Genomic DNA, 26,699 nt, shown 5'->3' with positions numbered 1-26,699 from the left:
ATTGACAGCCCTACTGTTATGCCGTCTACACGCATGTACGACCGTCCTTGCCAAAAACATGTTCCAAGCTTGGTTTCGACCAAGCTGAAGAGTGATGCTTGCGCACCTCTTCATAAACCCTAATTCCACTAACGGTCGCAGATGAGTGTCTCAAAGATCATCTCGTCCGTTCAACTTCACCTGCTTGGTTATACAACCCTGGTCAGGAGTTAACTGGTCAATAAGGTGTCGTGGTGATTACCATCCGCCATCTACCACACCATGTGGTCGGCCAAGAGAGGACTTGCTTGCGCAGCCTCCAAACCATCACATGAAGTACGCTGGACATGATGCTATTTGAAGACGCTTAATTCGTGACTTACTCCGTTAAGCCTTAAAACAACAATGCTTCATACATGCTGAGTATATTCGATGCATTACATGCATAGATTACACACGATATTTTACAAGTATCGACTTCCCAAGTAACATTAGTTGTTTGGGTCCCACGATCCACACACTCGAGACATCAATCATGTCACAAACTGGGGATACATATTGGGGTATTGGTCTGGCGGTTTACAGCGTGCAGCGCACAACGCGCCATCACAAGAACGTGTCAGGAAGTCATGGACGGATAGTGATGATGCGAGAAGTGGGCAAGACTGATCGTGTAACACCAACACACGCAACTCCACTACTTCATCACTCCACTTTCTCCACTTCCCATGAGAGACGTGGGTTAGGCTCAATGACTTGTATAAATAGGTTCTCCTTCCTATTTTTAAGACAAGACAAGACAACAGAAGCAAGTGTTGATACATCCGTATTCAAACACCGGAACTAATAGCTTACATTATGCAAGCCAGTTCAGATTTCTGATACAAGTCATACATAGCCAACACCTTTACAATCTCAACACCTTCTTCGCTTCCCTCCCTAAGATCAACCCAATCTCCTTCACTTTGTGACCGAAGCAAGTCTGGAACGACCATTTCTTGGTTTAGGACAGAATTGTACAGATTGATTTCTCGAATCACAAAGCACTCTCGTGCAGTGCATTTGTTTAGGGTTTAGATTCATTCCTCATCCACACTCCAAATTACCAAATTCGGTAGGAATAGTTTTCACCCATAAACACTTAGGTTAATGGATAACCGACTCTAGTACGTAACTAGTATCACACATGAGGTATGGGGATTAGGTTTCCCAGTTGCTATAATTCTCCTTTATATAGCTTTCAAATCAGGGTTTGATTAGTTAGCTTAGAAACAAAACATTCATTATTCACTGTTAGATGAAATCCTGATTTAAGATGCAAACTAAGTTTTGCTTGAAACCAAAGCAATATCTCTCCACCGTTAGATGGACGTAGATTTTCACACACAAATGAAATATACTTTATTTAGATATGGGTAACCGTACCTAAACGTGTAATAAGGTTGGTTCAATAGTAGTTAACCAAAGTTATCCATATGAACACTTTTGTCTAATCCACATTCATCTAAAACATCTAGATCAACTATGATGATCAATCAATCATGAATGATAGCCAAAGAATCTAATTGTGTTCTTCATTGAGTTGTTCAATTGTAACAATCACATAGAAGTATATATGATCCTATTGAAGAAAAATCGGAATGATTCAAAAGAATCAATTTATGAACATTTAAGCCAAGGTTTGCAAAGGTTGCATTCCTTATTATATAAATGTATTTGTTCATGACTATGAAATCATACTTTTCCGATTTTAGAACTTGAACCACTTAAGTTTGCAAACGGGTACGCAAACTTAAGTTCCGGACATTCGTCATGAACCAACATTTTGCAAACGGGTAGGCAAACTTTAGTTACAGACGAAACTCAGGTGAATAAGTTCGCAAACGTGTATGCAAACTTAGTTCCCGGACTTAACAGTCAAATCAGTTTGCGAACGGGTATGCAAACTTAAGTACACTGACTTAACAGTTGAAAAAGTTTGCGAACGGGTATGCAAACTTAGTTTCCGGTCCTGAATTATATCAAAACAGTTCGCACACTAAGTGCACAAACCGTAGTGTATCCATACATGGGTTTTAGCTTTTAACTCCCATTTCAATCATTGAAACATTCTTAGAAGACGACAATGGATGTCTCACACACACCATTAGCTAATAAGAAATTTTCAAGTGATCGAATGATCAATACGAAACTTTCCAAGTCGACATCAAATGACTGTCTCACACAGATCATGTAAGATGTTTCAAGGCAATTTTTACATGATCATCTTTTGACATAAAGTCAAGATTAATGATGAGTGTAGCTAAGATAGAAAACTTCCAACACGTATTTCGAGAAATAGATAAGCAGGTTATACTCAACTCGAAATATCAAATGTGTATGATACGAAAGACTATATCGTATACGCCTTTTGTCTCAATAGGAGATAAGTAAGAATATAATAGACTTTTGAGGATAAATAAGTTTTAGTCTCCACACACCTTTTGTTGATAAAATTCCTCCGAGGTCTTCAGTAGATCTTCGTCTTCAGTTGTAAGCGCCGTGAAATCTAAAGCTCAACTATACAATCTATCCTAGTCCGAAACTCCTATAGGTAGACTAGAAATCAAGACTATAGTTTTGATCAACTAAACTTGACAAACAAGCTTGAGATTGCTACGGTTGCGAGTTCGACCGAGCAATGCTCTAACACTCAAGAATTATCAAACTGGGTGCAATCAAAGTTTCAAAAACCGTTAGTCAATCAAAACAATAACTGAAAACTAAATAAAAATGTTATTGTCTAGTTTCCCACCAACGATACTTGCTAGAGCTTCTTGATCCAAAATAAGTCTTCAAATGAGCGGATGTAAGCGATTTCGCCTAATCAGGATACTTTCCTCTCTGGTATAGTATTACAAGTAATACTAGTAGTCGGCTTCTCCGGAAACAATGAAGTTCACCTGGCTAAGGATAGTCTGTAAGAAGAACAAATTTTTCTATTTATAAACCATGGTTATTTGGACAACAAGGGAATTACAAAACTAAAAGATTCTCAAGATATGCAATAAAGTACCTAATTTAGGTTTTCATATTTCCAACCAATATCCAACCTGTAATTCTGAAATATCTCTTTATAAGATATATAATATTAGTTTATCACTTAACTAATATAATTTTTCTATAGATATGTTTTGATTGCGGGAAAATAAAAAACATATAATTCGAAAATCTTAATTAAAATATTCTCAATATTTCGGTTTGGGATCACCTTGAGTATCAAGGAATATCTTTGAACAATTAATAATAAGAACTATGTACATGTTCAAATTATGTCGCCATCTAGAACTTTCCTATCTAGCAAACCCTAATTCCAAACTCACATAAAACCATAAAGTCATATGTGAATGTTGAAAATCGGTTTTGCTCTTGGGACCGGTTCTACCATGACTCCCAACACATATTGATATCGGTTCTACTAAGTCTCCAAATATAGGTAGGAATCGGTTCTACCAAGTCTCCTAATATAGGTAGGAATCGGACCAAAACACCTGTTGATTTTTTTCCGGTTACGAAGCAAGTTCGTGTATGTACTTCCTTTAAACTTATGTAATGAAATATAGTTTCCTAGGATGAAATCATACTTATATCCAATGCACAATCAAGTAAAAAGTTACATAGATTATGTCGATGTCGCATTTACGAAGTTCAAAAGATAAACGTTATACTTCGTAATTCAATATTCTTCCTTCACTTTGATCATACTAATATGACCAAGTCTAATACTAGAGTATCATATATATAACCTCGCGTGTTATGTTTCCAATCTTAAACGACTTGAAAGAAACGATAGGAACGGAAACAAGTCAAGTCAGTATCACTAACCTCAATGGAAGGATGATGTCTTCATTGAGTCGATACGTCTTCACGTTCTTCAGGTCTTTAGAGTAATACTTGTATGTATCAACATTCCTAGACTTTCTAGTTTAACCTAAACGAAGTTGACTTTAGTAAGTTTAATCAAGCAACTTTAATTGAGTTTTGATACTAAAATATGACACCAAATTTGACATACGAACTCCTTGGTGGGTTCAACAGAGCAAATTCTCTAACACTTTTACTTCAATCAATCGAACCATGTTGTCAATAGGTTCATTTCGACAATCATTCTCATTATCTTGTACTCAAACCCTTCATCATTCTTCTCGGAAGCATCAAGTTTCTCTTAAGCTATTTAGAAATCATGCATAATCATGGACATAAGTTCAAGAGATAACTAATTCCTCTTATGTTCTTTCGAGTAATAATACTTGATTTAAGTTGTGTTATATGTTTCAACCTTTTGTGGTTGAGAATCAATATCAATAATTGAAGCTTCACCCATTTTCAACATAAATCTTTTTATGATAAATCAATATTGTTCAAGTGAGAAAACTGAATCCAAGTATTTGCATTGGTTGAAAAACCTCTGGACCTCGTCCATCTTTGAACACCACATTGTATTATGCCGCTACAGACATTATCCTATTGTCAGACTTCAAACTGGAATGTAGTTAATATCAAATTAACCTTCGAAGTTATTTGGCTCCAGTCGTGCTCATGTATGTCTCTGAACCAAACATGGTTATACGCACTTGATTACCTTAGATGATGTCCATTACGTCCTAAGATTTACTTTAACCTCAGCGAAGACTTTTGATACTTATCTGCCTATAATAGACAAGCCTATTGATTTCCCTTTCAATATATTCAATCAATGTTTATAAGTCTGTTTGCAGTATATAAGTTTATTTAACCTCAAGGATGCATAATACTTATACTCTTATCAAAGAGAATCCTATATCACTTAATACGTCACAAGAACAATCCAAACAAATCGAAGAAGAGTTTAGATATCTATCTTTTGAAATCACAAAGTCTGAGACAGAGAGAACTTTGTGATTTGTATTTATCTTGCTCATAATAATAAAGTATGAAAACTTCAATAGCTAGTAGAACAAGATCCGAATCAAGAACTATCAGGTCAAAAGATAGTTTGACCAGGCTTCATGAAACCTAGGTGAAGTCTTCAAAGTCATAGATTCATACGATTTCATAAACAAACCTAGGTTATAGAGGACGACAATATATTTGTAAACAAGACAATAAAAAACTATGGATTAAGAATTTTCAAGCCTACAAGTATCTTTGAATCAAGCTAAGGTAGCTGGAATCCAAGTAAACACTTTCCCAGTCTAGATGAAATTTCAGGCTAGGAATATATGTAAGCATATGAAAAGTCCGCCATGAAATATACAAAAGAATATGCACTATGGCCTGGATAGTATGAAATCATCCACAATGATAGTCCATTGCGGCTAAGTAAGCCCCTTAACTTACAAGCAGTGATGGTGTTCAAAAACACTTAAGACTAAACAATAATCCACGAGCCCAAAAATATTTGGTGACCATGGTCAAGGTATGCACAACGAGTATGCCTGACGTCGGGAAGTTCACAAAAAAATTTCTTCGCACATTAAGCTCCGGAACTAGGTCAGATTGACCAGGTATGGATACTGAGTATACGCACCCTTGGTAGTTGCGAAATCAAATCCAAAATGTATGCATACCAGGTATGTGTAATCTTGCCAATACACGAAGTCAGATCGTAAAGATATGCTTACCTTTAGAAATTCCCGAACTGATATCTGAAGGGAATGCATACCGGATATGCATACCTTATGCAGTTCACGAATTCAGATCGACTTGGGATACATAATAGGTAAGCGTACATCCAAGTAGTTCATGTATTTTTCTCATATTCAATTTCAAAACATTCCCAATATCCATAGGAAGTTCAATTTCAAAACATTCCCAATATCCATAGGAAGTTCGCACTACTTGCTTGGGAAATTTTCAAAAGATCATTTAAATAAAAATACTTTTCAAATAATAAATTGTTTTAACTAAGATTGCTAAAGATCTATGAACATCCGTTGCTCGGATCATATACTGAGAATTTATACAGGACAAGCTTGAGATCGAAATTTATTCTTTGGATTCTTAACGTCCAAAAAAGTGGTTATGGGATTCCAACCGTAGAAGTGATTTTACGTCCAGGTTTGGATTATTTCCAACCGTAGAAGTTTATTTTACGACCAGTTTTTCTTCCCACAAAAACTTTGTCCCAGAATTCACCAAGTATACAACAAAATTCATTAATTTAATTTTTAACTAATTAAATTAAAATTAACTAAATAAGGGTTGTTTAGCCATTACAAAATTAGTTTAGATAAGGGGTTTTTGATATTATTTATGGGTGACCCGTTTTTGTTCTATTAGATGACGTCCCTCTAATAAAATGTGACGCCCCAATAATAACCTTCTTGAAAAAAGCATGTAATGACATAGGTTAAGCCCTAGTTTTGTTACAAGCATCCATATATGTGTCGTCATATTTATGTTTACACTTAAGTTTCAAATAAACTGCTTCCCTTATTTGCGAGAAACCATTGTCCATGGCCTGGTAGATTTATCTTTCATTTTTCAAAGGAGGAAAGTAATTAAACAAAAGATGAAGGTATATCTTGAAGACTTGTTATTAAAGGATATCAATATATAACATAAAATTAGTTAAAAAGACCAAAATCAATAATTTTTGGGTGAAATGGACAGTTAAATTTTGATACTGTTTAAATGGACAAAAATGTAAAAGTAGGCAGGATGTAACCAGTTTCATCGTGTCCATTTTCAAATATTTTTTCTTATTTTTAATTTACACAGGATGTATCCAATTTTATCCTTGCTATTTTTTAAATTTAAACTAGGATGAAACCAATTTCATCCTTACTATTTTTTTTTTGGCCATTTCACCCAAACTATTTTTTACTCGTCCATTTAAACCGTGATTTAAAAATATTTGGACAAATAACCCATTTTCCGTATATATAAACCATACAAAACAAGCTTATGGAACGGCGTTTAGAAAAAAGAAGCATGTAGTTGAGAATATCACCACCATTGAAGTGAAAAGTGGGTTTTCTAATAGTGTTTGATGGGACAAATGGAAGGAAAAGATTATCCTAAGTCAAGATTTCCGAAGGCGTAAACTATCTAGCTAACCATAAAAATAACAAGCTAAATGAAATGGTGCATGATGGGCAGTGAGACATCCTAATGAGAAAAATTCCAACGGAAGTTATACTCGAAGAAATAAAAGCTCTATTCAGCTTCATTGGCAATCCTCTTATCTTACACCATGTTTGTTTACTCCTGACTCATCTGAGTCGTCTGGATCTGAATCATCTGGATCTGAGTGAAATCACCTGACTCATCTGAATCTGAGTCGATATGTTTGTTTTGAGTCAGATCTGACTCGTCTGACTCGGAAATAAGTGAGTCAGTGGTTTGGTCCCATGAGTCAGGGGTATTTTGTTACCTGACTCAAATGAGTCCGAATCAGGGATTATGTCTGAATCAGAGGTCGAGTCAGATCTGACTCAAAATGGAAAACAAACGGTCTGACTGCTGACTCGCTCCGAGTCAGGGGTTGATTCAGATTCAGACGCCGTGTCAGCTGCAAACAAACAAGTTCTTACAAGCGGAAGTTGTGATTTTTATTTGTAACTTAATTTTAGGCTTCTCAACAATAACAAGCAACAACTGGCTCGTCTCAAACAATCAATGCATGACAAGCTCAAGATAATTTTTCAGTTGCTCATAAGTGTCTGTATAAAGGGGGTTCTTCCAAAAGCCCAAATTTTCATGGGGACAACTGTGCAAAATGTAATTCCAACAACTGACAATTTGATAAGAAAAGGTTTCATACTTCTGTGCGTGATGTGCAGCCTTTGAAATGAAGAAGAAAAATTAGTCAAACATTTACTGATACATTGCAGAATCTCTAGCAACATTTTTTATTTTTGGCAGACTATAAAATAAGATGATGCATAATGAAAATATTGCTTTACAACTCATGACTTGGAAGTTAGAAAAGGTCGAAATAAGGATCGAAAGATTTGTCCTGCGCTCATATCCGCACCTAGGAGGTGAGTGAAATTGAAGAACTATGGCAAACAAAAACCCCAAAACAAAAATGACTATCATCAATGAATTGAGAAGCTCAATTTTCTTATGGGTTCATGAATTGAGAAGCTACATTTTCTTATGGGTTCGGAGTAGTAAATTAGTAACTAACTTAGAATATGCTTGAGGCCACCGTGTGAAGCTTTCATTTTCGTTCATTTTCATGATATTTTAATCTGTATCTTGTAAAAAAGAAAAAAAAGTGATAACTGCTGAATGACAGGTGATCCTATGTGGCGGACATGGTGGCAGCAATTCGTGTCTTTTGAGTTTATCCAGGTCATCGGGATTAATGCTAAAGAAAATGATAAAGATTTTTCGTGTTTGGATAAGTCATATAGAGAATCTAACAGTCATAATGGAGACAACTAACGACTGAGTATTAAGCAAACCTTCTTTCAATTTTTTTCCTTACTCCTTAGCAATTTCTTTCTTCACTTTTTTCATCAATCAAACAGAAACAGCCCATGCATCTGTGTTTGATTAAATAGTAAGGAACCCATATTGCATTATAATCAAAAATCTCTTTATTGCTTATCAATTCTTCTTCTGCTACTTCAGTTGTTTTTCAAGAATTTTACACTTATTTGCTTGAAGTTTCATTGTTCTCAGATCTACAACAACAATTTATTCAATCAAATCAAGAATAAAAAATGGATAAGAAATTGAAGATAAGGGAATATTATAATTTTGATCCATTACTGCTACGAAAAATAGTAAAACAAGCATATTCTTACGATCTGGATTTTGGTTTTTCATCTTAATTCATGGTGTTTTTGTACAGTAGAAAGAGAAAGAGAAAATATGGTTGTACAGCAGAAAGAGAAAAAAGTGAGAAGAAAATAGAAAGAGAAAGTAATTTGCTTTTTTTTTTTTTTTTTTTTGTACATGACGTGTATAGGGGAATTTACTCATCTCTTTGCCATTGTACGTACCAACGTCATCATCGCTGTTACACAGCGGTTAGCTAGCGTTCAAGTAGCACGGTTCTATATTTGGACGCTTTGTAAGACGCAAGAATGATTTTGATTTTCTTTTTTCCTCGTATAAGGTTGACCCAGAAAACTTTAATACACCATTAGATTAGAAGATCCTGTATCCCATGTCACAAGATTCGAAACTATGAATAACACCGTTCTATTTTGATTTTTTAAGAAAAGTTAAAATTGATCCAAACAGAGGTACAAAAAAACATACAATAAAACACTCGGCCATCTAAGGAGACTAGCAGTGCTACAAAATTAGCTAATTGGGTACGCAATTACATATAAATCTTTGCTTCCTAATTGTATACTATGATACAAAATTGGCGGGCAGCCTAGTCACTATTTGGGCACCAACTCCTTTCTGAATGGCAAGTCCTAATCTATGAAAAAGAGAACTGTCTATCTTATAGTTGGTATCATGACAAGCGATACAACTTGTCAATCTCTTTAAAAAGGCCACTGTGTCGTCCCCCAATTCACAAAGAGTTGTGAAAGCTAGAACACCGAAACCATATCCGAGAGAAGAGCACTTATCTAAGTATTTAGTAAGTTTGCGCGAAACTGCACCAGAAATAGCATGTCCCAGGGTGAAATTCCGGCTCCTACTCCCTGTAAATGGTGAAACACCCATAACGTCGAAGCAAACATCCTTGCCATTTTCCCAATTATGTACAAGGATATCTACCGACTTCAGAGTATTGTCATTGTCTGATAGACACCCCGCAGCTGCTTCTTTTCTAGCCGAAACACCCGCTTTTAAACAAATATCCGCAAAAACATCCCTTACCGAGTCATGTCTGAACTTCATCCCCACATCGTTTACACAATGTAACGCGTGATCGCCATGAACATCCATTTTTCCATTACAACTTGGACAACGACTATGTGTTGGAAATAGTGGAATCCCTAACCTGTATCATAATACTAACCTAAACTGACGAGGTCTAATGGACTAGTTGAGCCCATCAACTGGGATCGCCTTCAGGTAGTCAATTGGGATAATACTGACGTGTAACATAATACTGACTTAAACTTCATCCCCATCAATTGGGATCGCCATCAATTGTATACCAAATCATCAAAGCATAAACGTTTAAAAGCCTTAATAGGGAAGGTCCCCTTGAAACAAAAGAGACTTTATGGCTACAATTACAACACGTTCTCATTTCCCACACCCACGCAGCAAAAATGCGCCATCAAATTTCCACTGGCATTGCGGTGCGGCAACGATGTGGTCGGGCCACATCGTTTAAGTATGTGGCCCATCTTAAAATAGTGACACGTAGATTTTTTTTTTTTTCCAAAACAGTTTCATTACTTAACTTTTTGTTTTAACTTCCTACTTTTTTTTAAAAAGATAAAGTAATTATGAGAATTTAGAGGGGCAGTTTTTTTTTTGAGTACGTGTCGAATTATTAAGAGGGGCCACATATACCGATCACATCATAATCCGCCATATTTGATATCTGGATATAAAGTCGAGACTCCAAACAGTTCTTCTGTCGGTTAACCATTTCAAGCATCTAATAAATCTAACTGCTGGAACGTTTGTGGGTAGAGGTGTAAATTGGGATGTGCCAGCATGAGCACAGCCCAGCACATCATGCTAAAATTTGAGCCCATCCCGAGCCAACACGTGACTTAGCCCAGCACGATACATCACGTTAGTTAAATGGGACGTGCTGGGTTTGACTGCAAAGTAGTACATCACAACAAGCAGCACGGATAAGCACGTGGCCCAGCCCAGCCCAGCACGTTAAGAAAGCACGTCATAACATGTACAAATACACCATATAACAAGGCATAACACATCACATTATTGGTATATTTCACAAAAAAGTCATTATTCTAGCTAGTTTTTAACATTTTATATTAGCTTATTTATAACAACACATATAATACCTTAATATTTGGAAAATATATTTCAATATCATTGTTGTAATGTCGTCCTATATTTAACTAGAACATTAATTTATATGACAATAATCCAATTTTATATTTGACGGGCTATTTCTTTTTGTTGAATAAACTTGTTAATTTTTACTTGAAATAATTTCAAATGATATGTTGTCTAATTAAATTCTTATGATAATATCTGACTTAATATATAATTAAGTGATTTCAAATTGTTTATAACACGTGTGCCAGCACGACACAACACGACACATTTATTCGTGTGCTGTGCCCGTGGGCTGTGCTGTGCCTAGCTTTTGACTAGTAAAACACAGCACGGCACAACACGTTTAAATCGTTGACACATCACAGCACGACACATGGCACGTGAAGCACGCAATTTCGTGTGCCGGCTGTGCCGGGCCGGCAGTTTTACACCTCTATTTGTGGGTGTAGGCTCCGAAAAGTCTCTATGACAGCATCAACCGCTTGATACATAAGCGTGTACCAAATAATCTCTTAAATCCTCATCTTCTGCCGTTTATTCCAAAAGAGGCATATTTTAGGTTTGAATTAAGCAATCGTGGCTGTTACGTGACAGATCTGGGATGATTTAAGTTCCCCAAAAACTGTTTTTCAAGTTTTCAACTTCCAAAATTTTAGAGAGAGAAGAGGGAAGTCCGGATTGAGAAAAGAGCTCCAATTTTTTTCACAAATTGAAAATTGAATTTAGAAATAGAAACAGTGATAGAGCCCAAATCTTTTCAAACCTCTATATATAACCCAACTCAATACTTTCCATTCTTTTCTTTTCATATTAGGTTTAGTTTTTTCTTCTCTCGATTTTTTTTTTTTTTTTAGTATACAGTTTCTATAATTACAGATCAAGAAATCAGTTCTAGGGTTTAATCGTATTTTGAGGATTTGTTTATCTTCAAAGATTTAGGGTTTTAATCATGTCTACTAGAATACCAGAATCTGATTTTCGTAGTACCAGAAATAGAGGTGAAGGTGGGGTTAATGAACGTAGAATTAAACCAGAACCAGGTTGTAGAAGAAGGCATGGAGTTGAATCAGAACAACCCGAAACTAGTGAATCTCGTAATGGTGTTGCTGGTCGAAGAGTTCTACGTTCGAAGTATCTTGCTCTAAGGAATACGATACATGGTAAGTCTTTTTCTTTTTCTTTTTCTTTTACATTTTTTTTTTTAAATTTGGAGGCTAGGGTTTTGATTATAATTTTGTAATTATTAGGGTTTGATTGTTAAGATGTGTTTGATTGTTTTGCAGATGAAAGAGAAGATATTTTGGATGCCAACTCTGATAAGTTCAAATCTATCTTCAATGAAGTGGAGAATTTGCACCAGATGGGTATGTAGAAAAGATATCTCCGTCTGTAACTTTAGCTTTACTGTTAATATGTAGAGTTTCTGTTTTTCTATTAGATTATCTCTTGATTGGCATCACTCATGTTTTCATCTTAAAATTCACTGTTTGTAGAAGTGTATTTTATTGGTTCATTGGTATGGCTTGAAAGCATTATCCTTTTCATCTGGCTACAAGATTGGTAGTCAGAATGAGTTTATGCCAATGTGTTGAGGAATTTGTACTGTTTTATTTTTTTGGTCTGTGATTCATTTGTGTTTCTTTGAAGTGTATTAAATATTTTTTTTAATCCTGGGTTACAGTTACAAAGCCGAGAGAACAAGTTGCAGATGCTGAGGCTCTTTTAGGCATTGCCAACACCTTGGTGACATCTGTTAAAGCACAAAATAGTGATGGTGTTACTCCCAATGATTTCATCAGCTGTATGCTTCAAAAATTTGGGAAGCAAAATGGTGGACAAGCCAGAACCTTGGGTTGGAAGGATGTAGGTCTTGAAGTATGTCACATCTTCATGAAGGTTCCAGGATGCAGTACGATGTAAGCAGAATAACACCATGGTCATCTTTCTTATTTATTTTCTTTTTACTTCTTTGGCTCATTGTTAGTTTTATATTCAGGGTTGGACCTATGGATGTCGAGGTCAAGCAAAGGAAAATTGTTACTCAGAGAAAGCGGACTAGGAAACCAACTACAACTGAACGCCCTGAAGATGTATGTTTTGTCTTTTTAATCTTCAAATTAGTATTTTGCATTATGCTAGATGAACCACTTATTGTGTTTTTTTCTTTTTTTTTTGATTATCTATTTATTGATAGTATATATTTTTATTGATAGGATATATTTGGATGTTAGAAAAACTATTGTTTTTACCAATATGAACCAGTTAATTTGATCCTGTACCACTTTAATTGATTCATCTTCTTTCTTAGCACTTTGAAAGTCTCTAGACCAACACTTGTTGGAATTTGCATTCCTGTTTTGTGTGGTTTAATGAGTTCCTCCATGCTGTGTGCAGCTTGATGATGCTGAAGAAGAGCAGACAACTGATACTGACAGAAACATGATCACTATGTATGACATATTGAAGAATAATAAGAGAGTTATGCTTGATAATCTACTTCTCAACAGAGTTTCTTTTGCACAGACGGTGGAGAATTTATTTGCTCTTTCATTTTTGGTGAAAGATGGTCGAGTCAAGATAACTGTTGATTCAAATGGTCGCCACTTAGTTAGTAAGTTCCATACTGTACCTTTTTGATATGTTGCTCCCTTGGTAACCATAGTCATGTATATGACCTTGGCGATTCACACATTCTTTCTCTTTTGTATACAGCTCCAAGAAATGGACCTACACCTGACCAAGTTGCCTCAGGGGTTGCTGCTTACAACCATTTTGTTCTTCGGCTTGATTTCAAAGATTGGCAGGTACTTCACATAAGTCCCTTTTTAAATGTTTTGACATTTGCTTGAATTTTTTTTAAAGGGTCACAATATATATTTTTCATGAAGTAAAATGGTCATTATAATGAATTCCTAAAGTAAAGCCAGTTGCATTTGGTTTTGGTGCGTTTTTATAAAACATGATTTGGTTTTTGTTATCATCTATAATTTGTGTTTTGCAGTTGATGAAGGATACTGTTACTGTTGGTGAGGAGCTTATGCCCCATCGAACTCCAGCAAATATCTCAAGTGATACTCAGGGGGAAGTGATAGGTGGAAATACACAGGGTGATAGTCAGAGGGAAGTGACTGGCAAAAGTAGTCATGGCGCCAGGGCTAGTACTCAGAAGGAAGTGATCAGTGAAAGTAGTGAGGGTGCCACAGCTGGTAACCCAACAACACCAATTAGAAAGTTTTCAAGGAACCGAGGTCTAATTATACAAGAAGATTCAGTGATAGAAGACTCACCTGAAAATGTGAACCCTAACTTGAGTGCTGCAGCCATACGAAAGGGTAAGCGCAAACCTCGATGAAATTAGGTGACCACGTCTGGTTAGTACTGTCTTGCACAGCTTGGTAGATATTTGTGAATCTTTTTGAAGTTAGTTTGTTGTTTTTTACTTTTTAGTTTCTGCAGTTCTATGTAGGCTCTGTATATCATTTTTAAGATGACCATTTTGATTAGTTGGTGGGTTGACATGTAAAATTGGTTCTTCCAATTAAAAGTCACTGACTTGCTCTGCAATTCCTTGTCACTACCAAATATCTTAGTATTACTTTTGCTTGTTTTGTTTGATAATAATTTTCTGCATGTGAATCTTTTTGAAGTTAGTTTGTTGTTTTTTACTTTTTATTTCTGCAGTTCTATGTAGGCTCTGTATATCATTTTTAAGATGACCATTTTGATTAGTTGGTGGGTTGACATGTAAAATTGGTTCTTCCAATTAAAAGTCACTGACTTTTGCGTATTACTGTAATTCCATGCTAACAATTATGAACGCTACTCTAATTTGCGTATTACTGTAATTCCCATCTCCTTGTGCTTACTTTTGCGCTTGTAGCTCCTTGGGTCAGTAAGAAGATGAATATTTTAGCCTGATGTTTCGCCTGTATGTTTATAATCTGAAGATAATAATTGACAGAGTGAACCTTGCAAGTTCCATAAAACCTGGTTGGTTTCTCCAGTAGCTGAAGAAGATTTGAGTTGGTATGTTTGAACTTAGAAGTCTTTGGAATTTTGACCATCAATTAAGGTTCTCCTAAGGTCCAAGCCATTGAATTGAATTTGTTTTTTTTTTTTTGTTTTTCTTTTTTTAAATATAATTATTATTGTAGCCCAGAGGTAAATATTTGGATCTCGGGGACTTGTCTTGGCTAGGTTCTTGAAACAGGTATCTCTGAAAAATTCAGCGGAATCGAGGGAAAGACATGCGGTAATCAGTGATTAGTTGTATAGAAAATAATCCAAACATATTGTACTCAGAAACCTAATACTTCAAACCGTCATAAACTCAAAACTGTAAAAATCGACACGAATCCTCGGAGTCACCACATAATTCTAGATTTTTAAAATTTATTAAAAATAGTGAAAAACTCAAAAATGAAAGAAAATACGCTTGTTCGTGTAAAGAAATTTCAAAACATCTCAAACACTTACGATTTTGCGAGAATAGATCCAACGAGCACATTATGAATGAAGGTATATACTAAATACAAACCAGTGTTTGAGTTGAATATAATCTACATGTATATATAGTTGTGCAAAATATATTTTCACTAAATACATCCCATCACTTTTAATGATATTTTCCATCAAAAAAAAAAAAAAAAACTTTTGATGATATTTTAATGGGAAAATTAGGCTAAGGCCCACTCATGTATAACCCATGATATCAGGCCCTTAATTAAAAGAAGTTTAAATCTAGGCCCTGATTATTAAAAGACATTCATGCCCTTTTATATATTGTCAAGCCCCAAATTAAATAAAATTTAAATTTAAGCCCAAAATTATTAAATCTAGGCCCAAAATTATTAAGGTATAGTGTTAATGTGTAAATAGAAGTTACACATGCATATGACATGTGTATCCAGAAGTTACACATCCGTATGACATGTGTAATTCAAAGTTACACATCAGAAAAATAGACATAAAAAATAACGGATACAAAAAATACATGTATTACTTTAATATATTCATTTACAATATTTTCTTACCATGTGTAACTAGAAGTTACACACACTTCTGTCTAGTGTAATTGAGAGTTACATATGCATCTATCTAGTGTAATTGAGAGTTACACATGCATCTGATTTGTGTATTCCGCGTCAACTCCAATTCCAGCGAGACCATTACCACATTTAAGCAATTAGCTTTTATGAAGTTATCTGAAACCTGAAATATAACAACAAACAAGCATAAGCTAGTGTCAAAAGAAAAATGCACATCAAAAATAAAAAAGAATAAAAATTAAAGAAGCATCTGGTTAGTGTAACTAGCAGTTATATATGTGGAAAAGCTGAAATATCCATGAAATGACTAGTGTTACCTGAAATATAACTAGCAGTTATTCATGAAATGACTAGTATAACTCTCAATTAGTGTCGAATCTGAAAAAGAACATTAAAATTATGCACTGAAACACTACATAAACACTATTTCATGGGACTATGTCACCTTGACAATTTTTTTTTCCTGATACAAGCTTCTTAAACAACAAAAATTATGGAACACATTAAAAATAGGAAAAAACTATAAAACCAATTTAAAAGCAATCAGAAAAATAGGACTACAAAAATGGATGTGTACTAGAAAGTTACACATCCATATGACTTGTGTACCTGACATATGTAATTTTTTTGGATTTAATGCTTGTTCATTTTAGCATGTGTAATTAGTAGTTACGCATGCATGTGACCAGTGTAACTAAGAGTTACATATGCATATAGCATGTGTAACTTCTAGTTACACATCCGTACGACTTATGTAACTAGGAGTTACACATGCATATAGCATGTTTACATCAGAATGTCTACTAGTAAACATCTAAAATCAAAGAACAATGTTTATTTACGAAAAATGGATAACCTGGCGGAATTCACGAGGGAATATTCATGGCGACAAGTTAATAACAAAAAGCATGCCACTCAAAAAAGAAACACAATTACTTACAGAGCTAACCCCAACGACGAAGAAGAAATACATGCACGACCAGGCTTGGTTGACGCAAAATTGTTGCCCTTAGGCAGCTCTATAAGCTTCAGGAGGCATAAATTGCACCATAAATAACCGAATCATTAACACCATCTTTCTCCCCATCTTTTAGTACCCTGCTAATACTACCACTAGGTCCAGACCAACACATCCTTTCTGAAATTAGAATAACTACCACCATCAACTTCTTCAATAACTATACAAAACACAAGCACTCAAGGTCATATGCAACAAGTATTCACCAAAAGCTTTAAATAAAAAGAATGCAACCTTCGTGGAAAGAATACAACATTTTCAATCAGTAACAACCATTACTATATGTAAGTAAAATCTATGTAATAACCAGAAGTTACACATTCAATCAGTATGTGTAAGTAAAGGTTACACATCTAATTAACATGTGTAACTAGAAATTACACATCTATTTAGCTTGTGTAACTAGAAGTTACACATCCACTTAGCTTGTGTAACTAGAAGGTAAGCAACAATTATCCTATCTATGTAACTTTTGGCCCTGAACCCTCCTACAAATGTAAATACGAAATCCGTAGGCTTATCCACTGTATGATAATAAATAAGAACCCATTTATATGCAGCAAGGTCCAAATGAAAAAAGAGGATACTTGATTTTTGCTTAAGAGAAGAATCATTTAATGATGGTAGATATACATCCCTAAATACAGGTGTAACCAACAAATACACATCAAATATGCAAGTGTAACCAGCAAATACACATCCTAAAAGCATGTGTAACTAGCAGATACACATGCTTATAGCAGCACAATTTCATCAAAAATGGGATCCTATGAATACAAGGTTCCAGAATTTTCATATAATTCTATAACAATCAACATATAGTGACATAAAGAGTTACAGATGATTCACAGTTACACATGCATCCTCCTAATATAAATGAGAGTTACATATGCTCACATGATGTTAAGAAATGAGAAGACAATCAAAGTTCCTAGAGTTCATTATTTACCTCCCATAGTTGTACTGCAGTATTTGGAAGCTAACACCTTGCGTTTCTATTTTCTTTACCAATTCAACACGAAAAGTTATCTGAACAACAAAATTAAACATCAAAAAATCTCAGCTGAAGTATGAGAACTTAAACCTAAAATTGAACAACTAAGAGTACACATATCAAACCTAACCCGAAGTATGAAAACCAAACCATATGAATAAATAACTCAAAGCAATCAGTCACTTAAACTCAACCTCATCATTCCTGCAATCTGAAATTCAATTCAATCATCACTGCAGCTCATCCTGCTGCCTTACTAGCTTGCACCTGAACTTTGTAACTGAAACCTAAGCATACACCTAACCTCACCACCAAGTCCATTCTGCAGTTTCAATTGCAACCACCATCAGTTTCAATGCCTGAAATTCAGCATAGTCAACCACGAACATCTCAATCTTGCCTGTCAATATCCACTCTAAACAGATTCAAACTGAATTACCACATATCCAAGCATCACCAGTAGATGAATAATCAAAAACCTACTCATCAACAACAACAGATAGATCGAAACTAGATATAAATACATACACCGATTTTAACGAAGAACAAATCCGAGAATTTTGTTCAAATTTTTTCAAAAAATTTACATTAAAACAACCAAAGTAAGCAGATGATTGTAAATCTAAGCTTTGATTTCGATTCAGATAAGTTAATTGAGAAGCATCTAAAGATTTAGGTTTATAAAATCCTAATATTCTTTTCTGAAGAAAAATATCTGACTTAAATCAACTAAAAACTCTCAATCGAAGCATCATCAAAAAGAGAGGAGGATACTTAGCTTGTTGATGAATTCGTATTGAAGCTGCAAATAAACTATTGAAATCTGTTTCTCGGATTTGTGTTTTCAACTGCAACTGATGCTCCTCCTTCTCTTGGTGGTGGATTTATGATCTCTATCGTCTTCATCGATTACAATACTTGTTCAAACTCTTGGATCTTTCCAATTTCAGAGAACAAACCAAGAACAAAGTACAACAACAACCGCGAAATCATACAATGAAAACTAGATCAAATGTTGAAACTAATCGATTCAAACCTAAATTTAATCAAACTGGAAAACGAAATTAATCGATTACGTTTTTCAATTGATTATCTCTGCTCAAAATAATTTAGAACTCTAAAATGTGTTTCTGAAAGAACTGGAGAGAGAGAAAAAAACCAGAAATGAAAAGCTCCCGAGTGGGGAAGAGAATGAAGAAGAGAGAGAAAGAGAATAGAGAAATGAAAAGAATCTTCTGATATTCCTCTTGTATTTATAGATAAGGGTAGTGTTTTCATTGTGAAAATTCATAATAATTAATTATGGGCCAGATCTGAAGAAAATTTGATTTTTTGGGGCTAGCAATATCATTTTCCTAAAGTATGGAGTTGATAGTGTATGATCCACTTAGTGGGGATTCTATATATTGAACCCATATAGTAGGGGGTTCTAGTATTTTTTCACTATTTTAATCCTAACTTTGACCGCCTTCCTGTTTAACCGAGCGAAATTGACAGGAATCATGAACGGTTTCACCACTAATAATTGAGAAATTTTGGGAAGAAATATTGAAGAAACCAAATAATAATCGTCGTGGGTTCACGATTAATTCGTACAGAAAGTTTATACTTAATTTATTTATTTTGGATATTTCAATCATAAGCTATCATCACTACGACTAGTCATATCTCACCGATTTTGGTTAAAATATACAGTTGTCTCATAATTGTGTCAGCTTTAATTGGTTTTGGTGACCCGTAGTTGTTTCGACTACTGGTATATATGATTCGAAAGATGACTATCCATTTTGTGGTATTTGATGTCTGGATGAAGAATTTAAACTTAGCACTTCTTGGGAGGTAATCCATTCTCATGCGGCACGATAATATCCTTCCTTAACTCCTCTTTTGCAAGTGGTAACAGTTTCTCATTGTTCATGCTTTTAATATCATATTTAGAACATTGAGGAGAATGTTAGATTTAATTTTGGGGGTATGAGAGAAACTTTTAGTTGCAATAATATATGGAACTCCAAAGCCTAGAAACTTCTGCCAATTCAGGATGAAACTAACCAATCTAAATGGATGGAAACATCTTGATTGTATGAGTTAAGGGACCCAAATTAAGTGTCTATTCATAAAAGGACAGAGTTCAGGTGTTAGAAATTACATGGTAGTTTCACTGTATCTCGGAGTCGTCATATCACTTTCTGTTTTAATTTTTGCAAACTTTTTATTTCTCTAAGTGATTTGGTGGGCACTAGTATCGCCTTGATTTCCATTGGGATAAACTAAAGTGATTAAGTTACTCTAGAAAAAAAAACCCAGACCAATCAGACTAATCAGATTAAAAAAAGAATATTATTATTTAATAAACAAATCGACCGTGGGGACCCTTGTATATACCGGCTGAGTTGATCTAGAATTAGGATTATCGACCGCTGGGACCCTTGTATATACCAGCTGTGTTGATATTAGAGTTCAGACCAATATCTCAATCCATTAGTGTTAGAGCACTGCTCGGTCGAACTCGCATGCGTTGCTATCTCAAGTATGTTTGTCAATGTTAGTGATCAAAACTATAAGTCTTGATTTCTAGCCTATTTATAGATGTATCAGACTAGGACATAAATTTTGTAGTTGAGCTTAGAGTTCACGACATTCATCATTTGAAGACGAAGAACTACTAAGGGGATCTTGTGGAACTTCATCGACAAAAGGTATGTGGAGACCGAAACTCATCTATCACTTGGAAAGTCTATTTCCACTCTATCTCCTATATTGAGACGTAAGTCGTATTACAATATAGTTTTCTATATACACATTTGAGATTTCGAGCTGAGTTTATCTCGCTTACATATTTCTCGTAATATGTGTTGGCAAGCTTTCGCTTCGACCAAGTTCATCTTATATCATATGAAAATTTCCGAGTAACATCTTACATGGTTTGTGTGATACAATCATTTGGTATTGTCTTGGAATGTTTCGTTATGATTATTTCAATAACTTGAAAATTGCTTTGATGCTAATAGTATGTGAAAACGACTATTGTCATCCTCTAAGAAAGTTTCAATGATTGAAATAAGAGTTTAGAAAACTTAACCATTATTGGATATGTCATGTTGTGCACTCTTGCACATATGTAATCCATGTCCGGGAACCATAGTATGCGCACCCGTTTGCGTACCTGTTGGTTTGAGAAATCCGGAAACCTAAGTATGAGTACCCGTTTGCGTACTGGCGTACATGTTCATGTCCGAGAATTTCTGCTAAGATTGAAAGTTCGCGTATCCGTTTGCGTATTGGCGAAACCTAATCTTAGTCCGTCTATTTCAAGTATGCGTACCCGTTTGCATACTTGAAGATTAAAGTTCTAAAATCGATTAAGAACATGAACATGAACATAAACATTTATATAATAAGGAATGCAATCTTTGTAAACCGTGGCTATAATGTTCATGATTGATTCAAGTGAATCAAACCGATTTTGTTTCAATTGCGTTCTTGTATAATTCTATGAGAATATAACAATTGAAAAACTCTTTAACTAGTTTCATTTGAGTCATTTGAACTATTTATGGTTAAGATGAATAAGGTTGATATGAGAGTAATCATATGACTAACCTCGTTTAACTATTTGTGAACCAACATGGTGTACACGTTTGGGTACGGTTAGATAAACCTGTCACGCCCCAAATACTAACTGCTTAACTAATAATAATATAGCCTAAACCTGAAGTAAACGAATCTAGATCTTCGAACTTAAGGAACATAATCCCATAAAGTAAAACAAAACTAATTCCCAAACACTCTGATACTTAATAGATGAAAACTCTCAAATGATATGAACATATTAATGTGTTGTTTTACAAATAAACAAAGAATACATATATATAAAAAATTTATAAACGTTATTTATCTGCTAACGTTTCAAACTACGAAACGAATATCTTCATGCGCGCCATCTCTTCTGAAAACTGAAACTGAAGTGAGAACAAGTGAGCACATCATCCCAAATGGGGGCTCAGTGGTTATTATTATAACATTCCAGTAATCACTAACATGCATCACAGTTCTACTAAAGAAAAATGATAAACATCTTTTACACGCAACATAGAGCAGAAGATTGCTTCAATTCATATCCGCAGATATTACGTCCATAGTGGTAATATCCGTGAAATATCCACCTCCGTATGGATCTACGAGAAAAGAATTAAACAACCTAAACATATGTTATCCCAACCTCGTCTCACTCAATGGAGGAGAAGATGCTAGGAATAACTCCAGTCTCAAATGATAGCATGAATCCAGGTACCGTAAGATATTATCGTGAAATGCGTACACCTCATAAAACCCAATGCCACCATCTAAGTCTAGAATATAATAAGATTTTGATTACTATAATCTGACCCCGGACAACAGGTTCACAAAAGGCCCAATCATTATTCGTAGACTGAAGTCACCGAATAATAACCATATCCAGTCATGAACCTAGAATTTCTTCCTAATTCAAGATCATAGTAACCCAGTCATACTACTAAAACTGCACAATCAAGTATAATATACACATGAGTGACTTCCCCAAATAAAATAGTATATATAATAATCAACCGGGGTAAAGCCGGACTACTAGGTAATAATTAACCGGGGTAAAGCCGGACTACTATCTTAAGATAATAAAATGTAATAATAATCAACAAGGGTAAAGCCGGACTACTAGGTAATATTCGAACAACGTAGCATTACCCTACTAAACTTAGCCAAGAGCTATGGGGAAACACAGAAACTCTTTGCGGGGAAACCACCCAACGCATATTACACACCATACCCATTGAATTACAAACAATATGCTTACAGAAATTAAAAACTCATCATGCTCGCAGATAAAGTAAACTTAATGATTACAAGAAGGTTGCAGAGTTCCCACCTGATTTGATGACAAGCCATGCCTACATCGAGATCCCCAGTCCACTGGTTCGTTGTAGGAATCGATCGTTGTTAATAACGATCAACTGTTCATCATACAAGCACTCTAAGAGTTTAGCCAAAAGTCTCACACAAGGCTCATAACATAATGTCGTACAATTCTCTAGTTATAGACTAAGTGAACTATCTAATGGTTCTAAACCCATTTATGGTTCAACACCTTTTCATTAGCTATCTTTAGTATGTCTAAAGGTTTACTAATTCAATTAGGTTGGTTCTATAGTCCATTTAATAAGTCTAATTAATAACTACGACCTTGTAAAAAGAACCGAAAGCTAATTCGGACCGTAAGGGTCCAATTCATCAAACTAGGAATACATGGTACTTGGCCCAAGCCCATTGGGCCTGAACTGACACGACCCATTAGTCTAAGTCTGGTCCATTTGGTCTATTAACGGTCACTAACGATCAACGTCTGGTCATAGGGAGTCAATTAACGGTCCACGTCACGTCAAAGGTCGGGTCAACGGTCCAACAAGTCAAACTTCTAATGAGTTAACTCGGTCCAACTGAGTCAAATGAGTTAACTCGGTCAACTGAGTCAACTCAGGTCAAGACAGGAAATTCGGTGAGTTAACACCGATTCAACTCAGTCAGATAAACTGACAAGGATGACTAACATGTTTGAATCACAAGGCCTGAGCACTGCACAACCAAACTTCTAATGCACAATCAAGAAATAATACAAAGCAAAAACAAGACCAAAAGATGCATTTCTAGTTCTACTTGCAAAAACACACAGTCTAATCATCTCTTTCTTCTCTCGGGCTCAAACAACCACAATACTATCACTGTACATTTATACAAACACCACTCTAACCTATCTTCATTCTGTCAATTCTAAATACTCAAAAGCATACACTTATCTCAGCCACCACTACTAAAATATACTTGTAATACCAGGACCACCATACCCATTTATAACCAAGGCATCACTGGTAGAGGTTCATTGCATCTCTAATAACTTGGTACCTCAATTTCATTACCATCTGCTCATTAGAACCAACACTATTAAGCCTTAACTTGAACCACTTCCATTACAGACACACATAAACTTCAATTAAAACAACACAAAGTCTTCAGCTAATCTGAAACTCCTATTTCAGCATCATCATCTCATACTCCCCACTGCCCCTGCAACCACTAGTATTAGTTCTACTTTTGTGTCATGAACAGCGACAACTCATTTGTAATCCCCTACATGCGGCTTGAATTACAACTGCAATCCAACAATCCCAGCCAACAATCTAAACTTAATCCACCAGTGCCATCCCCTTGTTCAATTCTCTTCTCTGTAATTTAAAACTACACCCAGACTCCATCTCCACCAACAACATCCATAATCCACTCTTCTCTACAATAACACTTAAACCTAACACAACCTTGTACTAGAACTACATCTCCACCACATATTCATTTTATCTAACTCAAACTTAAGTTCATGAACAATCACACAACTCTAAAACATAAATCAAATAACTTTACTAAATTTACAGCTGAAGAACAATTACCTCAAGTTAGTCTTGTTCGAGCGATAAAAGCCAGTTCTTCTTTACCTAGACCCAATTCAGCAACTCATCATAGTTCACCACAAATATCAGTTGAACATACTCAATTGCAATCCAACACAGACTAACCCAAACTCAACTATTCAACATCATCGTATGCATCTAACACTCCTGAATCCTCAACTCAGATCATCTCAATCAACTGAACCCAGTCTCCAATTTCTTCTTATTCATCACCTAATTCAAATTCCCATCCAACTCAGGAAACTCTAATTCTAATTTTGGGGAAGAACATGAACCTTAATTATCTCCAATCTCGAATTCAGACTCGATTCATCAATCAAAATCTTCAAGACAATCAAACCCATCCTTTAATTCAACCCCCTAAACCAACAACCTCATCTTCTGGTTCACCTTTGAGCTTCTTATAAAACCATAACTCTTGATTCAATCACCAAAACGAATATACCGCATCAACACCTTCGTTCTTTAACTGTTAACAACTCAGTTACTAATCGACTCTAAACAAAATTAAATCTAAATCTCGAAACCCTAATTCCATCTACATCAGCAACTCAATCCTCTTCATCCCGTGCTCAATTAACCTCATCAAAAACTTCTACTGCATATGATATTCATCATAGAATGATTCTCTCAGTCGAATTCTCTAATTTTACTCTCAAACACTCGTAGAAGAAGAAGAACAAAGAAGAAGGAAAAAAAGAAGAAAGAATAACGAAACTCTTCTCGCACGATTTGGAGATAAAACCAAATGGTTTTAATAAGGAACCCGACACTCTGGATATGGGCAGCCAAGGCGGTTTAAGGCAAAAAGACTATTTTGCCCTTTTAAACTAAAATGATAATATCTTCTTCTCCCAGTATTCGATTGACACGATCGAGCAGTCCTTGTCGCACAACTTTTAGAGATCTATTGAACAGTACTAGTTTCATATATAGATAGTTGTTAGATTAATTCCTATAAATTAACGTTCGTATTAAACTAATCTAGTCATTAACGGTTAAATCGTCTATTGATCATCTCTAGACCAGTCAAATAGCATTGACGAGCTTGAGGGTCCTTACAAAACCTAAATGAGGGTTCATTTCATTGGTGTGTAACAATCTAAGTTCGATCTAATGGTTTAAATATATTAGCTTGGTCGAATCAGGTTTTTCATCTAACGGTGAATATTGAATGCTTTGTTACCAAGGTAACTTGGATTACAAACCCTGATTTGAAAACTATATAAAGGAGAACTTTAGCAACTGGGAAAACTAATCCCCACACCTCCTGTATGTTACTAGTTGCATAAACTAGATTCGATTCTCCTTTAACCTTAAGTTTTTATCGAGACCATGTAGGTTAACGACTTGAAAGACTTCATTGGGATTGTGAAGCCAGACCCAACTATTTTCTTTGTAGTTGCGTGTTCTGATCTTGCCCGATTCTATTGTATTGAGTACAATTGAAATAATTGACTCGAGATTAATTTCTCTGATAGGAAAGATAAAAATAATCACAAACATCTCCGTCTCATCGTTTGTGATTCCACAATATCTTGTTTCGCTAGTCGATTAAGATTATTGTGAGGTGATTGATAATAATAGGATGTTCTTCGGGAATATAAATTCCGGTTTATCAATTGGTTCATGTTCACCTTGATTTATCAAAAGACCGAACAAAAACTCTTGGGTATTTCTGTGGGAGACAGATTTATTCAATCTATAAACTTTTCTGTGCGAGACAGATTTGTTTATCAAGTCTTCGACTTTGGGTCGTAGCAACTCTTGGTTGTGGGTGAGATCAACTAAGGGAATCAAGTGCGTAGTATCCTGCTGGGATCAGAGACGTAAGGAACACAAATGTACCTTGAATCAGTGTGAGATTTATTAGGGTTCAACTACAGTCCAGTCCGAAGTTAATTGGTAGTAGGGTAGAGTCTGTAGCGTCTTAATACAGTGTGGTGTTCAAACTGGACTAGGTCCCGGGGTTTCTCTGCATTTGTCGTTTTCCTCGTTAACAAAATTCTGGTGTCTGTGTTATTTCTTTTCCGCATTATATTTTTTATATAACTAAAATATCACAGGTTGTGCGGTAAGATCAATCAATTAGAATATCCAACCTTTGGTTGTTGGTTTATATTGATTGAAACTTGAACATTAGTCTTTGGTACCGTTCAAGTTGCTCCTCTTATATTCAATCGGGCTCGCAGATTTCTATTTGCTAATTGCGGATTGAATTAAGAGTTAGAGAT

General features: G+C 35.3%; 1 protein-coding gene across 1 annotated transcript; it reads left to right on the top strand.

The window, feature by feature from the left end:
* Positions 1–11,484: 11,484 nt before the first annotated feature.
* On the top strand, positions 11,485–14,538 carry LOC113307932 (non-structural maintenance of chromosomes element 4 homolog A-like). The gene is made up of 7 exons (XM_026556402.1): positions 11,485–12,068; positions 12,192–12,272; positions 12,590–12,824; positions 12,905–12,998; positions 13,303–13,519; positions 13,621–13,712; positions 13,910–14,538. Exons 1-7 carry the CDS (start codon positions 11,858–11,860, stop codon positions 14,258–14,260), a joined length of 1,281 nt encoding a protein of 426 aa, XP_026412187.1. The 5' UTR covers positions 11,485–11,857; the 3' UTR covers positions 14,261–14,538.
* Positions 14,539–26,699: the final 12,161 nt, after the last annotated feature.

The sequence above is a fragment of the Papaver somniferum genome, chromosome 9, assembly GCF_003573695.1.
Source record: "Papaver somniferum cultivar HN1 chromosome 9, ASM357369v1, whole genome shotgun sequence".
NCBI lineage: Eukaryota > Viridiplantae > Streptophyta > Magnoliopsida > Ranunculales > Papaveraceae > Papaver > Papaver somniferum.
The sequence above is the reverse complement of the archived record's forward strand: the minus strand, read 5'-3'. Positions and strand labels throughout refer to the sequence as shown.